Below are 15,936 nucleotides of genomic sequence, written 5' to 3'. Positions count from 1 at the left end.
ATCAAATAAAAGACGGTAAAAATCTGAAGACTTGAAGTAAACTTCCATTAAAATAAAACTTGTTTAATTCATCTTTGCTGAGGATACTGTGTTATTACTATTTCAAGGATTATGTCAGAACACCGGATACTGGTACCCATCCCTACCCATCACTAGGGAACAGAACAAACCAGACATCAATTACAACAAAAATGACACTGACCCAGCCAGCATGACTCGTCTGCCTTAAGAAATGTTTAGCAATATTACAAATTGGGTGATATGCCTTAAAGTAGCTTCTCATGTGTTCAGCATTGACCTGTATGCATTTTCCCCTTCTCAACCTCATACCAGTGATACTGAGTGGGGTGAGGGAGGAGTAGCTGTCTCTCATTTTTATAGATCCCATACTGGCCCATCAGGCCATTGATGGCAGAACTAGCTTTTCTGTTCCACTACTGGCCATGACCATTGCCTTTGAACATTGACTTGGCGTGATTTTTTTCTTCCACATCCCAAATGGTCAGCACTCTGGGCGTGGCACACGAGTGGCTGATTTAAAATGAAGCAGGTCTCTCTCTGAGAGTCATTGTGAACATTCAGAATGCTAGATCACTTTCTACATGCTCATTTTATGAAGTATTTGAGAGATTCCTTATCTATACTCTGTTTAGGGATGGGTATCGTTTAGGTTTTATCCGATACCGGTACTTTTGAAACTGTGCGGGTGCTTAAATGGTGCTCTAACCGTTGCTTCCTTCTCTCACCCCAACCGGTCGCAGCAGATGGCCCCGCCCCTCCCTGAGCCTGGTTCTGCTGGAGGTTTCTTCCTGTTAAACAGGAGTTTTTCCTTCCCACTGTTGCCAAAGTGCTGCTCATAGGGGGTCATATGATTGTTGGGTTTTTCTCTGTATCTATGAAGCGCCTTGAGGCGACTTTTGTTGTGATTTGGTGCTATATAAATAAAATTGAATTGAATTGAATTGCTTAAAGAATGGAGAACACAAACTTTGTCCAAAAACCTCTTATGTTTTTATTTTTAGCAGTCTCTTTTTTCTGCAAAATGATAACCAAGTTAGCCTTTTCTTTTGATACAACATACCTACTTTGTTTGGAACCGGTGAATAATGGAAAACATGTTTAGCTGTTTGTTTTTTTTGTAAAAAGATAACGGTGTTAGCTTTTTCTGCAGCTACAGGGCATGTATGGTATCACTCTATCAAACAAGAAGACAGTCGCATGTAACTACGACGGTGTTTGCTAGTTCACCTTACATGCATTAATGTAATAACGTGGTTAGCCTACTCAACGTAAATTACACACGAACAACATTAAGCTCCTCATGCAGAGAAGAACGGTTGCTGCTGCATCATCATCCGTCTGCTACACTGGCAGGGCTAGGGGCCAGGACTCTCCTCTTCGGGTTTTTGGGGGATGTTGCTAACTCCAGGTCCAATAACAGGCAACCCACCCGCAGCAGATGTGCTCGGTGTGAAGTCTCGCAGCAAGCTATCAAATACGATGCATTTCTCTGCTTTTAAAAAAACGCTATTGCGTTGCCAGGTCTTTCATTGGATTCGAGGTGTTACTTCCTTTGCACAGTATCACAGTATCACCTTAAAGCACTTGTTGCTGCTGAGTTTGCATATTTTGCTGTGAAGTACAGCCAGACTTTTGACCGCTTTGCCTTGGACATTTAATCTGTAGCTCTGCTCTCAAAGAACATACGTACCTGGACCCGCCTACTATCCTCGGAAACGTAAAATGATTGGCTAGAATCCAAAGTGTATGACATCTCAAGAAAAAAAAAAGCCACCCGTATCCGGTATACCCGCACCCAATGTTCCCTCTAATTTTTCATGTGTCTGAGCGAACACAGAAACTCCCTGAGCGATCCCTTGGACCACTGTGAGCAACAGCAGACGTGTGCACTGTGGTGACGCCAGCATTGAATCCATGCAAGTTACATGGTTTATTAAAATAATAAAATTACAGCATTTACATTTATGTTAGACTACTTTTAATTAACTATTTTAGCCCACTTACAATGAAAATTTAAAAAAACAAAACAAAAAAATCTTGTTCATGACCTGTGTAGCATGTTAACACTATTGGAAGTAAAAATAACTTGAACTCCAATTTTGAAAACACAAGTTTCTTTTGTTTTTTTTTCATAAAGCTCTGACTTGTATTATGAGTCTGTGGTCTGGGAGAGAGTCTGTAACTCTGTCTGCAAAATACAGTAAATAATGACCAATGTTGGGTAATTAATTATATAGTTACTTCTTCAAAAAAGTAACTGAGTTATGCAAACAACAAAGTTTTTTGCAGCTGTTTACCTAAAAATGCAGCCAAGGCGTTTTTTTAAATAAACATTTTAAATTATTTAGAGAACAATCATCAAATTGCATCAAATCTGATGCCACACAAATTATTTGTGCCACTCCAAAAATAATTTCTGTCAACTATGAGATGAAGGAGAACAACAGCCTGATACCTGCAGGCCTGACAGCAGCAGATGTGTCACTGCTGTAACACCTGTAACACTCAGCAGTCGCCTCATTGTTCTGACACACACTAAACGTCGCCACGCCGCTTTGCTCGCTAAAACACCGGTGTCGGCACATAAGGACGCTGTCAGAGCCTGTCAACGACATTGATTAGCTGCGTATATACGAATGTGAATCGCATTACTGGCTGGATCCCATACGGGAGCAGCCAGTCACTGACTAACACTGCAAAACAGACTTGTTAAAGTATTGATTTTAATTTCAATTCAGGTTAGATTTTTTTTTTTGTGCGCAACGCAGATTTTCTGTGCGCAGAGACCGTGCCAGCAGTGCGCAATTGTGCACACACACAGCTTCGAGGGAACATTGCCGGTACCCATTCCTAACTCTGTTCCACATGTGTTATGTTTCCTTCAGGATTAGCTAAATAAGAGAGGATTATTTTCCATTTATTAAACTGCATTTAGCTACTCTTTCGTATCACATTTACTTTGGGAATGCACCAATTGGTCCACATCCTGTTTATGCAGGGCCCACTTTTAAACGGTAAATTGCTGAAAATGTAGCCATATATAGCGCTTTTCTGTGTCTTGCACTCCTTTGCATAGATTGAAGCATCTGTGTGTTCCTGTTTTGTTGAGTGTATCTGTCTGTGTGGCTGTTGAAGGCTACTGAGAGTGTGACCTTCACAGTTCACCAGAGGACCATCTATTACATTTGTTAGGTTATGCGTTTTTGATATTATTGCATCCTCACTGGCACACTCAGTCCTTAGTGTGGGCTTACCCTGCTCCATACCTTGTTAAGGATAAAGAACTTACAACCTGGAAGTAGATTATATCTCCCATAGTGAGATACAGAGAATGGTTGCTTACCAGGGTAACTCTGGTTTTCTGAAACCCAGGTGATGTTTGGTTTTCACCTCCAAACAATCGCAGTCAGAGATCAGGGGAAAGAGGAAAGAGCAGAGAGCGTCAAAATAAAAGGGAAATTATGGGAGCAAACACCAGAGTTTAACAATTGTTCATCACTAAATACAGTACAGATATTTTAATAAGGAGAGGTTATTTGAAAGAATGAAATTGATTTACTGATGAACAGAATTTAAACAGGTGATTTGCCGTTAGACTCAGATGGCCTATCTCAGCGGAACAGAACCCCGTCTGTGAAAAGGATTAGAGCAGGAGCCCCGAGAGCCTGGAAGCTGGTGGTGGAATGGTTGAATGGAGCATGAGTGATGAGATGAGGCGTGTACAAGGAAGAATAACCGAGGACACAGCATGAATGCTGATTGGCCTGGAGAAGGTGATTGGACTAGACCACTTCAGGAACGCCTTTAGCCACACCTCACCAGGTGTAGACAATCGGCAGTTAAACCTAGGCAACACCTGAAGACAACTGCATTTCCACTGTAAGGAGTGTAAGGGTTGCAATGGGCTGTAACAAAGGACAAGCACAGATGAGTCCACTATCATAGACTGGAACATCATTCATAACTTTTTATGTTATAAAGGGGGTGGCAGTAGAGCTTCTGTGATTGGTCACATCAGAGAGTGCTTGGTTATCAGAGAGTTACCATAGTAACCAAAGGTTTTAAAGATTGCAATATAGCTATTGTTGTCCAGAGGGGCCGATGGTGCGATATGGCAGCCTCGCTTCTGTCAGTCTGCCCCAGGGCAGCTGTGGCTACAACTGTAGCTGCCTCCACCAGTGTGTGAATGTGAGAGTGAATGAATAGTGGCATTGTAAAGCGCTTTGGGTGCCTTGGAAAGCGCTATATAAATCCAATCCATTATTATTATTATTATTATTATCAAATCAACAAAATATTAAAGAATCATTAAATATGTGGAATAGTTCATTCTTTCCTTTTTTCATCAGTGGTTTACACACTGGCTTGCAGGCAAAATGTCACTGGTTCGATTGCAACCGGAGATACAAATCAGGGTTGTGCCTGGAAGGGCATCTGGTATAAAACTCTGCCGTATCAAAAGATGCTGAGCTATCAGGTGTGGTGACCCCTTGTGACAAGGGAGCAACTGAAAGTGAAACACTGTTTTGCTTTGTCTTTGTGTAAAGTGTCCTTGAGTGTTTTGAAAGGCGCTTAATAAAATGTATTATTATTATTATTATTATTAATGTTTTGTATAGAATCATAACAAAATGTGAAAAGTTCAAAAGACTATGCGGCTGTTTAGCTGTGCCTGTCCGTCTGCCATCAGCTGAGAGAGATGCCGGTCAACTCTCTGGAGAAGCCGTGGACGGTAGACCCCTCTGAGGTGGCAGAGCGGCGGGATCTTAGGGACAGTCGCCTGGTGTTCAGCATCGATCCACGCGGCTGTGAAGATGTAGACGACACGCTGTCTGTACACAAGCTCCCCAACAGAAGGCTGGAGCTGGGAGTTCACATTGCTGATGTCACTCACTTTGTCAAAGAGGGTTCGCTCACAGACTTGGAGGCACGTTCAAGGTGAGGAACTGGTTGGAGTGGTTGGGTAGAGTAGGTGGGATATAAAAGGATAAAAGAAAATTACAGCATCTTGCATAAGTGTTCAGAGGAACTTTCAGAAGTACAAAGAGGCAAGAAAGTTGTTGCCTGAATTAATGTTGCATCAGCAGCATGCCTTGTAGCGCAATTATAAATAACACAGAGGGCCACCTTAAATAAGGCTCGTGTCTGATGTGAAGCATTAAGCCTTAAATGTCTATCATTTAATCACATGTAGAAGGACTTCACAGGGTCCATGATGGCTTTGAAAGTATCACTGGCACCAGGAATTGAACCAATGGTCAGCACATTGTTGGTTCAATCCCTGATGCCTTCGGGCTTCATGTTAAAGTCACCTTGCACAAAATACTTAACCCCCAAATTTCCCTGGATGCATCCGTTAGTGTGAGTGTGCATGTGAGAGAAAATGCTTAAAGGTATAGACTAACGCGCTGTATGAATATGTGTGCGAATGGACGAATGCTGGTCGTGCTAAAAGGTGGTTGGGGTTCTCACAGTAGAGAACTGCTACACACAGAACACAGTGGTCCATGTTGTTACGAAGAACTTGTGCTCATTTTGAGTACGATGCCATTAACAGGACAGGGGAATGTTTCCGCTGTGGGAAAGCCTGAGTGATTTTCACTGTGGCCTTCATAAACATATATTACTACGGGACATGGCAGCCATACTTGTACACAACATTCAACCAGAAGGTCATGCAGCAAAAAAAGGAAAAATGAGTCCGCTTCCAACTAAATTAGTTTTATTCTACTGAGTGGTAGAAGTAAAGAACAGTGTGTCACACATCATTTGTTTTCAGATCCCCTTTGTACAGTTACGGGTGTCAGGAAAACACCGGAGGTCACATGATGGCATGTGACCTTGAGTACCTGATGTTAATGGTTTGTCTATAATTGGCTTTCAGTGCATCTTATTAATAAAGAGGATGATGATACAAGACAGTTGAACCACAGTAATAGAACAAGAAGATATTCATCTGTGTTTATGTCCAGATATATGCACATGTTCTGATTTATTTATTTATTTTGTGCTGTATTGTACAAATGAATAAAACTGAGTTTAAAATATCTGCAGTAAATGAAGTGAAGGTCGGGGCTGCAAAAGTAATGCTTGCACTTGATCTCCACAAATTTTCCTTCCTGGGAACATGCAGCGATGACACCATGTGACAGGGAAGCAGCCCAAAAAAATTTGTGTCACAGCTGAACGGCCGACAAATCTGCAGCAAATGCATTCTGCTGTCATCTCGGTGTAATCTCGCTATAATCCAAAATCTCTACGGAATTCTTTCAGCACCTTGTTGAGTCTTGGAAGTGAAGAAAGGAGTGTTCAGAAGGCAGAAGTGTCTAACCCAGTGCTAATAAAATGTATCTGATAAAGTGTAGTCTGCAGATAAATTAGTAAGAAGGTCCATGAAGTGCATGTCGTTTTTTAAAGGCAGCAGCAGCAGCAGCAGCAGCATGTACAGAAGATGATTGAGAGCCGAGTGAGGAGAGAAACTCCGTGTAGACTGTTAACAACGTGCACTTATAAAATAATACTGAAATCTTACTATATATTTTTTATGTTGTGATTTTTAATGTAGTTTTGGTCCTCTGCTTTCTCTCTGACTTACTCTAAAATTCCATTTTACATTTCATAGCTGTCCACAAAGCAGCGTGCAGATCACCCACCTGTCCAGCTCGCCTCCACACTTTAAAGAAGTAAATTAAAATCTCATGATTGTGGTTTGAAGCCTTAAATTCTATTTCAGAAAATGGGGAATATTTATTAAATCATAAGAAAAACATTTTGCTTATTTATTTCATCCTTCCTGACTTATTAATAAACAGAAGGATGAAAATGACAAAGGTGGAACAAACTCTGAATATTTAGTACTTATTTTCAAATTATGTCTCACTTTTGATTAAAAAGAAGATGATAAAGCTGCTGCTTTGATCTCATTGCCTTTTTATATTTATTATGTCACTTCTTAAGGGCTACAACCTACTACCTGGCAGACCGCAGGTACGACATGCTGCCTGCTATTCTCAGCGCAGACCTTTGCTCACTGCTGGGAGGTGCTGACAGGTTAGTAGACTTCCCATCACACGTTTCATTTTCATATGCTTAAAATGCATGCTAGTTGTGTAACTGACACTTTCAAATTCAGGTATGCAATGAGCGTGCTTTGGGAGCTTGACGCAGAATCCCTTGAAGTCCAAGAGGTCTGGTATGGTCGTACACTCATCCGCTCCTCCTATCAGCTCCACTACGAGCTGGCTCAGGCGCTCCTCAACGGAGAACAGGTTGAGGTAGCGGAACTGGCCAACCTGGGTCCTCAGGAAAAGGGTTCTAAGCTAGCTCAACTCACTGAGGCACTTGAGATGCTCACACATGTAGCCAGACATCTTCGGGCAAAGAGGGACAGAGGAGGAGCGCTGGAGCTGGAAGGAGTGGAGGTATGATTGGTTTCTTGTATCTTCATAGAGTATTTTGTGTGTTTTGGTAATGTGTGTACTTAACAGTAAGACTATATAAATAAAGACTGCAAACATTTAAGGTTCATGTTCTTAATTGAAAGCGTAAGCATGTTATAGCTGAGTGTCTAACCCTAACACATCGTCATTACTGACGTCTAACATACGACACAAAATGATTCAATGAATCTGAAGTGAATCAAACAAAGTAAACCGTGCACATAGCTTCAGTGGAGAGAAATCCATTCTGCACATTAAAAACTGGAACCACTATCTTTCTCGCACATTTCAGCTGCAGAAGATTCTCCCTTCTAAGCTTCTGTCTAAGTGAAAGTTTGACTTAACCTCTGTGTTTGGTCATTTTGTCAGATGACATCATGGTTAGAAAATTCAGTATCAGTCACCCCGAAACACTTCATACAGCCGAGGGGAGGAAATCAGGTCAAAAGACACCTGTGGAAAAGGGCCAGGGATTAATGATAACTAATGATTAAATGGAGATTGGTCTATAAACATGTAGTCAGTGATAATGATGACAAAGAGGTGATGATGATGTTCGGCGTCATCATGAGAATCCCCCAGCTGCCACGGTCTATTGCAGCATAACTAAGGGAGGATTCAGGGTCACCTGGTCCAGCCCTAACTATATGCTTTAGCAAAAAGGAAAGTTTGAAGCCTAATCTTAAAAGTAGAGATAGTGTCTGTCTCCTGAATCCAAACTGGAAGCTGGTTCCACAGAAGAGGGGCCTGAAAACTGAAGGCTCTGCCTCCCATTCTACTTTTAAATACTCTAGGAACAACAAGTAGGCCTGCAGAGCGAGAGCGAAGTGCTCTAATAGGGTGATATGGTACTACAAGGTCATTAAGATAAGATGGGGCCTGATTATTTAAGACCTTGTATGTGAGGAGCAGGATTTTGAATTCTGGATTTAACAGGAAGCCAATGAAGGGAATCTGCTCTCTCTTTCTAGTCCCTGTCAGGACTCTTGCTGCAGCATTTTGGATCAGCTGAAGGCTTTTCAGCGAGTTTTTTGGACATCCTGATAATAATGAATTACAGTCGTCCAGCCTGGAAGTAATAAATGCATGAACTAGTTTTTCAGCGTCACTCTGAGACAGGATATTTCTAACTTTAGAGATGTTGCACAAATGGAAGAACGCAGTCTTACATATTTGTTTAATATGTGCATTGAAGGACATGTCCTGGTCAAACATGACTCCAAGGTTCCTCACAGCGTTACTGGAGGCCAAGGTAATGCCATCCAGAGTAAGAATCTGCTTAGATACCATATTTCTAACATGTTCAGGACTCAGTACAATAACTGAATGAATTTAGACGCAGGAGTCTTCCAGGTCTTTATGTTTAGTTTGGTTTTTTGCTGTGTTATTTACAGAATTACAGATGGATACCATATATTTCTTTTCATCGATAATAAATTATAGTACGGTCTAATAGAGACGTTATTTTTAAAATCAGGCGTCTAAGCAGAACACGTTCCTCAGCAGAAAACATTTTATCAGAAAGTCATTTCAGTGAGAATATTGGAATAAAGAAACCAAGCACTCCACTGTGAAACCACTGACAGTTTTCACATTAGATCACAGCCATTTATCTACAGCGGCTGGTCGGCCATCTGTTAAAACCTCATATGGACAATTCCTGTTGTTCTATAAGATGCTCTCTAATAGGATGTCTTGGATTTATTTATTATTCAGTTATTGCATTCCTGTTATGGCTGTACGCACACAGAATATTGATATGAAGTAAAAATGATTCTCTCGGGTTGCTTCTGGGATAGTGGAAAAACCAATATATTTCTAAAAGTGTGTTTAATGATTGAGCTGCCACCCAAAAATCAAGTTCTTATCTTGACAAAGCTGGATTATTGACCGCTGGTGAAACATCAGTTGTCCTGAAGGATAAGGACAACAGATGTTTCATCTTGATCTATTATATAAAACGGCCAAAACTGTGTTCAAATCCAAACTTTCTGGCTTCTTTTGGTTCCTGCTGAAGTGCTTTGGGTCCCCTCAGTTCATCCTTAGTCTGAGAAAAGTTTTGTTCTCTCTTTAAGGCACATTTCCTTTGAGCTAACTTAAACTCTGATTGGCTGTCCACTATAAACAAAAAGCATGAACAGCAGATCGGTGGAGTTTCTGTGCCCATGAGCAGAGCTGTGTGCCTGTTAGGGATATGTGTTCTTACTGGTATGATAGAGAGCTGAACGTAGGAAAGACAGTAGACTGTTTTCAGGTTGAGATTCATTCACATTTGGTTCTCCGTGCAGCATTTGTTCCGGTGGAATGGTGCATGTTCAACTGAGTTAAAGTAAACTGTAGTAAAATGTGGCCCACTGATGCATTTTCATATTCTTTTTCATTGAAGTCACGTTAGAAGCATTTTCCCTTTTCAGGTGGGTGCCCAGCTGGATGAGGAGAGGAACATTACGGCCCTGGTCCCTCGTCAGCCCCTGGAGGTCCATGAGACCGTGGCAGAGTGCATGATTTACGCCAACCACTGGGTGGCCCGCAAGATCCAGGAAGCTTTCCCCAACCAGGCCCTTCTAAGGTGTCACCCACCACCACAACAGGAGCTATTCAACCAGCTGGTGGACACTGCAAAGGCCAAAGGTTTCACCATTGACACCAGGTAATGTTTTTGACTGTTCAGTATAGAAACTGAGGAAATGCATATTGTAGTCCAACGCACATCATGTTCAGACACACAAGTGTGTGAACCTGAAATGTTTGATAACACGGGGACACACTCAGGTGTCACATGAGCAGTCAGACAAGAAGAAGACATGTTCCTTCAGCTCAGGTTGAGGTTGAAGCCAAATATGCTTCCAAACCAAAGACTACAACATATGATGAAGCATATCTTGCCTTTGGCTTCAGCTTCACAACAGCTGTCGTGGCAAGGTCGGTCTCCCCGACAGAATTAGTTTCCCCTGCGTCGGGAGCACACGCTGGGCTGTCCAAATCACGGACAAACAGGATCCCACATTCTTGATTTTCAGTTCACAAACACTTCTTATAACGACTAACTACTCCTGAAACTTTGGAGGTTTTAGCTCTTTACACAGTAAAGTTACAGGATAAATATAATTATCAGGCAAAATGTCCTTCATTTGTTAAAATAATCCCGTCTGATACCACGAGAGGACAATAAATATTTCATTTTCTGTTGTAACCCTTAAACTGAATGGTAATGTAACGACACTCAGGTTTCACTTTTTTACAAAACTAAAACATCACTACTTCCACGTCTGACTGTTTGTAATGGAGGCGGCGTAACCTGGATCCACACTCCGTGCCCAGCGAACGCTCGCCACGCAGGGGGAACACATGCTGTCGGCGATGCCGACCTCGGCACAACGCTGATCCTGCCGCAGTTTGTTCCCCGGTTCAAATCCCGGACAAACAGGATCCCACAGCTGTTTATGCTTTTAAACCCGTTTTGCACAGAGAGCAGTGTTGAATATTCTCACACGGGAACAAAACAAACAACTCAAATAATTAAAGATGGTTTGTTTTTCTGTTTTTTAAAAGAGGCAGTGATTTATTTAATTACAACCTGTAATCTATTACAGTTAACTTTTATTTGTTTAACTGTTTACAAAAGGTCTGAGGATCTGAGGCGTGGAATGAACTGCAATGGAGTTTGAAAACAAAATATGAATGTGCGGTTGGAGGATTGTGGGGGGGGGGGGGTTAAACCAACAGCAGAACCGGTCCCAGGACAAGAGACATGGTGATGCAAGTAGCTTTGTGTCACTGACTGCTGAGATGAGAGGCCTCACTCATCCCTGGTTTCTGGCTCTGTTCCTTCAGGTCCAACAAGGCTTTAGCTGCCTCACTGGACCGAGCTGTGGACCCACAGGACCCCTTGGTGAACAGGTTGTTCAGAATGATGGCCACCACTGCTATGTCACAGGCTCTGTACTTCTCCACTGGTGCTCATCCTCAAGACCAATACTACCATTATGGTACGATACCGCTGCACAGCTTTTATTGGCTGCACTAGAGTTTCAGTGTGACTGTGGGTCAGTCCATCCATCACACGTCTGCACACACTTGTCCAACGTCTGTTGTTTGTGAAGAATTATTCGACTGAGAACTAGAAAGAAGGCTAACGTGCTGATATTTGCTTCGTTGTCGTAGGTCTGGCTCTGGATCGCTACACACACTTTACCTCACCCATCCGTCGGTACGCAGACATTGTCGTGCACCGCCTTCTTACCGCAGCCCTGCACATGCAGAGGGGCGTTGTATCTGGTAAAGCACCAGCCAGTAACAAAGAAGTGGAGGAAATGGCTCACCATGTCAACAGCAAGAACAGGGTCAGGGGTGTTTTATTGTTTGTGTTTTTCAATGATTCACCTCTTACTCTATTAACAGAAGCTGTGCTGACGTCTGTGTTTCATTTGCAGGCAGCACAGGCAGCCCAAATGCGATCCACAGCACTGTTTCAGTGTCTGTTTTTCAGAGAACGAGACCCTCAGACAGACCCGTGCTGTGTGGCTGACGCTGTTGTCTACTCCATTCGAGACAACGGTGTCTTGGTGTTTATCCCAGAGTAAGAACCTTCAGTCCTGTGTTTTGTTCTGCAGTCTTCTTCTTTTCCTTTGTTTAATGGAGCTGTACAGCAGCTCACAGACGGCCAACCACTCGTGTATTTTTAATAGACGAATTCAAAGTTTATGACAATGAATGAATTTGTTGGAAGATGTAATTGCACGCTAATCAATGTATATTTAACAGTATACACGCTAGTTTTATTTTCTCTTAAAAAACCTCAAAATGAGTTTTAAATTGTATAAATTTACTAAACTAATTCCTTAAACATTTATTGTGAGCAGGGAAAATCGGCTAAAACCCCGAATCTTTTCTCTACCAGGCTTTAAATAAGTTAATTGCATTGCTGAAGTTGAGTCTGTGGGGAGGGACGGTGCTTTGGAGCCAGCCTTGTGTTTGTGGCACTTCTACGTTAGCTTAGCTAACCTCTGGAGGTTGCTGCTTGTTTATTGCAAGGAAAGTGTAATTTAATAACATCAGTGTTCTCCATGCTTGTGGTGTTACAGGGATATGCAATATTAACAGTTTATTAAAATGTAACCTGTGGTCATTTTGAGAAGGCTGTAGAATCCATGTAATGATTAAAATCACAGGGCGCAAAGCAGGTTGAGTAATATCACTGAGTAAGTAAGGCTGCCTCTGACCACAGCCATGTTGTTCACAGGTATGGTGTGAGGGGGCCTGTGTATCTGAAGAACAAAGAGGGCCTGGTGGTGGTAGCGGGACAGGACGGCAGCTGTGATTGGCAGGGTGGCACTGTGCGAAAATACCCGGACCGCATTACCACCACCTCCAGCTGTGGCACCTCCACCTTCAAACTGTTTGACCACATCACCGTAAGTCACAGAAAACGCTAATCAATCATTTTAGAAGGTTTCCAGCAATGCAGCGCCTAAAGGCGACGATTCCAAATATATATGCATGAGTGTATATGAATCACAGGTTCATACGACTACTGGATCTTTTGTGGTCCAACATTAAGAGACGTTTTATGATCTTGTTGTGATAAAGTGTTGTGTGGTTGCTGCTTTGTTAGCTAATCTCAAGGTAACAAAACGTCAGTAAGATGAATGAGACGAAAATGATTCCTGAAAATAAATCATTTAAAGTTATTCAGTTTATTGTTTTTAAATATTATATGAAAACAAAAACATAAGTGTGGGGGGGGGGGAGGCTCTCCTCCAAGACAAGAAATGTAATGCTTCCAGTTTGTGGCGTTTCTACACAAACCTTTTTGTAAAGGGAGATAAAAAATGACAGTGGGCGGTAATTGTTTTCACATAAACGCCTTTAAACGCTGCACGGTCGCACTCTCTCTCTCGCACTCGATAAATGATCCATTGTTGCTCTGCACACGTTTGTTACCACAAACGTCGCATGCACTTATGTCATTGTCATAAGAGACACTCTTGCAAACAAACTCACGGTTTAGTAACACAGTAGAGCAGCGTGTTTACGGGACAGTAAAAGTAATCTAATTACCTTTTTTGCAACAGTAATCCCTTACTTTACTCGTTACTTGAAAAAAGTAATCTAATTATGCATTGCTGCCCATCACTGGCGTCAAGTTATATTAAGTTCAGGCATGTTACACACGATGATTGTGAGGAATAAGTGCATGTGATTTAAGCAAAAAGAGCAGGAAACATTACCCTAAGGTTAGCTAACAAAAAGAAACTGAAGTAACGGTGTGTTATTCTCACATCTTTGGCTTTAAGACATGAAAAAGTGACAGAGTACTGCTGCTTCCACTGTTATCAACATCTTTTCTTTCTTTCATGGACTTATCCTGGGGTCATAAATGTCAAAGGGCAAAGGCAATGCTAACAACATAGCTTACTGATGGATGATGATGGATGACACATGTGGCCAAAACAAGATAGAAAGAAACATTAGCCCAAACACAAGTTGTCCACCACAGCATTGACTGCTGTCAAGCTATGATCATATCAAACAAAGAGATGATGATGATATTCAACAAACAAATCAACAAAACAACAACCTCACTGTGACACTTGACCGAGGTCACAGTGTTAATGAATGTTTTTCTCCCCCTCTGCTCCAGTCTCCACGTCGTGTGAATGTTAGAAAGCACAGTAAAGAAAGTTCGTGTACGGATGGATGAACGTTTGTTACATTGGATACGTGTGTGTAACATACGTATCCAATTTATCCTATTTATGAACAAAATTGTGGCACAGTCGGAAACTTCTCCACTCTACACCACTGTCTACTTAGCTGTGACGCTGCGCACAGTGCTGAGAGGACTGCTGTTATATATTACGTCACAAACCTTAAGTGGGCCTGTCTTTGCATAGCATTCCATTAGACTATTTTCAGTAGGTGCCATTACTGTGTAGTGATCGAACTGAGGAATACTGTGACTTACGTTCTCTGCTCTCTTCAGGTTCGTATTTCTGTCCACTCTTCAACTTGCCACGCTGACCGTCTAAACCTCGAGGTCATCAGCAACAAGCCTCACCACAGTGCCAAGTCCCAGCAGCCCAGCCCTCAGGGCCGCAGTCAGCTGGTCAAAGAGGTGGTGCGTCAGAATGAAGAGGCGCTGGCTCAGGAGAAGACAGCCCGGCGCCCCAAACTCTCCAAAGAGGAAAGAGAGTTTCGTCAGAGCAAAACTCCCAGTCTGTACTCTATTCTGGAAGAAATCAGAGAGTTGGCTCTGATGGATCTGGAAAGGGCTTCACGCCTCCCGGCAACAACAGCATAGAAACGCTGTAGCCCAGCTTTACCTCCAAGCAGACACTTGTGAGAACTGCACGCTGTGCGCTAACAGAACGGTGATCATTGAAGATCACTCGTGCTGAGTCATCCAGGTCATTCTTGTAGCTCCAGATTGTGTGTGGACAAACCACACGAGTGTGTGAAGTCACAGGAAAGCAAACACAATATTAAGTAAAAACATGTCCCGCCATCTTTTTAGAAACCAGAGTCAAACCGAATCAGTGGATACGTTTTGTAAAAGTTAGTTTTTAAAATCACATCAAGTTAAACTTAGTTGTAAGGAGGATAGGGAACGTGTTAATGCCAGTGAAGTGTCAGCAGTTACTTTGACAAGACCTAGTACTCACTGCAAATGTGGTTCAATCCTGCAGGAAACTAGTCAACTGCAGCAGGTTAAAGAAGTCTGGTAACAAAAGGCTTTTCTCTCAGCACCAGTGATCTCAATATCTCACTGGTGGGATCAATGTCTTGTGTAAATTAAATGTCTTGTGTTATAGAACCATTTTTGGTGAGTTCACACATATTGTACTACCTGTGACCACTTCATACAAAACCCAGCACGAGTATTGTTCTGGAGATGATAAAACGTCCACTCGTCCATTTTCTTCTGCACGTCCTGGAATCTGTCCCAGCTGTCATAGGGTGAGAGGCAGGATACGCCCTGGACAGGTCACCGGACTGATAAAACTTCATGTCACTCATTAGCAGACTTTAAAATAAACCCGTAGAGTAATGAACACACCTGAGGTTGGTTGTGTTGGAAGTGATGTATAAAACTAGGATGTATTTATCTTATAGTTTGTATATCAAGAGCCTGTATAGAAGACACCAACACCAAGGACATTTTTATTGTTTGAACTGGTAAATAATCAGAAGCGTTTTTTGGTTTGTGGATTTTAAGATTGTTTTCTAGAACTACCAACAGAAATATGAACTGTACATAACTATTTCAATATGTGTGCAGTGGCCTGTAATTAAAAATGGTGTTTTCATTAGCGCAGATGGAGCCACTTCATCGTGTTGCGTTTCATGTCCCTGCAGTAGCTTAAGAAAGAACTGTTCATAATTGAACGAGCACTTAATGCTTGGAAGAGGGTGATGGTCAGTTGACAGCTCACATACTACACACACACAGAGGCCTTTTATAGAAACATGTTTG

The 15,936-nt window shown here is 42.1% G+C and overlaps 1 protein-coding gene across 1 annotated transcript; it reads left to right on the top strand.

The window, feature by feature from the left end:
• The first annotated feature begins 3,501 nt into the window (after positions 1 to 3,501).
• On the top strand, positions 3,502 to 15,777 carry LOC143420246 (DIS3-like exonuclease 1). The gene is made up of 9 exons (XM_076888004.1): positions 3,502 to 4,959; positions 6,979 to 7,071; positions 7,154 to 7,442; positions 9,875 to 10,110; positions 11,295 to 11,449; positions 11,625 to 11,803; positions 11,894 to 12,039; positions 12,703 to 12,874; positions 14,446 to 15,777. The coding sequence occupies exons 1-9, from the start codon at positions 4,721 to 4,723 to the stop codon at positions 14,761 to 14,763; spliced, it is 1,827 nt and encodes a 608-aa protein (XP_076744119.1). The 5' UTR covers positions 3,502 to 4,720; the 3' UTR covers positions 14,764 to 15,777.
• Positions 15,778 to 15,936: the final 159 nt, after the last annotated feature.

This window comes from Maylandia zebra, linkage group LG9, assembly GCF_041146795.1.
Source record: "Maylandia zebra isolate NMK-2024a linkage group LG9, Mzebra_GT3a, whole genome shotgun sequence".
Classification (NCBI taxonomy): domain Eukaryota; kingdom Metazoa; phylum Chordata; class Actinopteri; order Cichliformes; family Cichlidae; genus Maylandia; species Maylandia zebra.
Note: the sequence above shows the minus strand (reverse complement) of the source record. Positions and strands in the feature narration are given on the sequence as shown.

Bases quoted from the DNA above. Each gene is read 5' to 3' on its own strand.
- LOC143420246 (XM_076888004.1), top strand. From the start codon at position 4,721: ATGCCGGTCAACTCTCTGGAGAAGCCGTGGACGGTAGACCCCTCTGAG. The intron at 4,960-6,978 runs GTGAGGAACTGG...TCACTTCTTAAG, and splicing joins GACTTGGAGGCACGTTCAAG to GGCTACAACCTACTACCTGG. The intron at 12,040-12,702 runs GTAAGAACCTTC...TGTTGTTCACAG, and splicing joins GTCTTGGTGTTTATCCCAGA to GTATGGTGTGAGGGGGCCTG.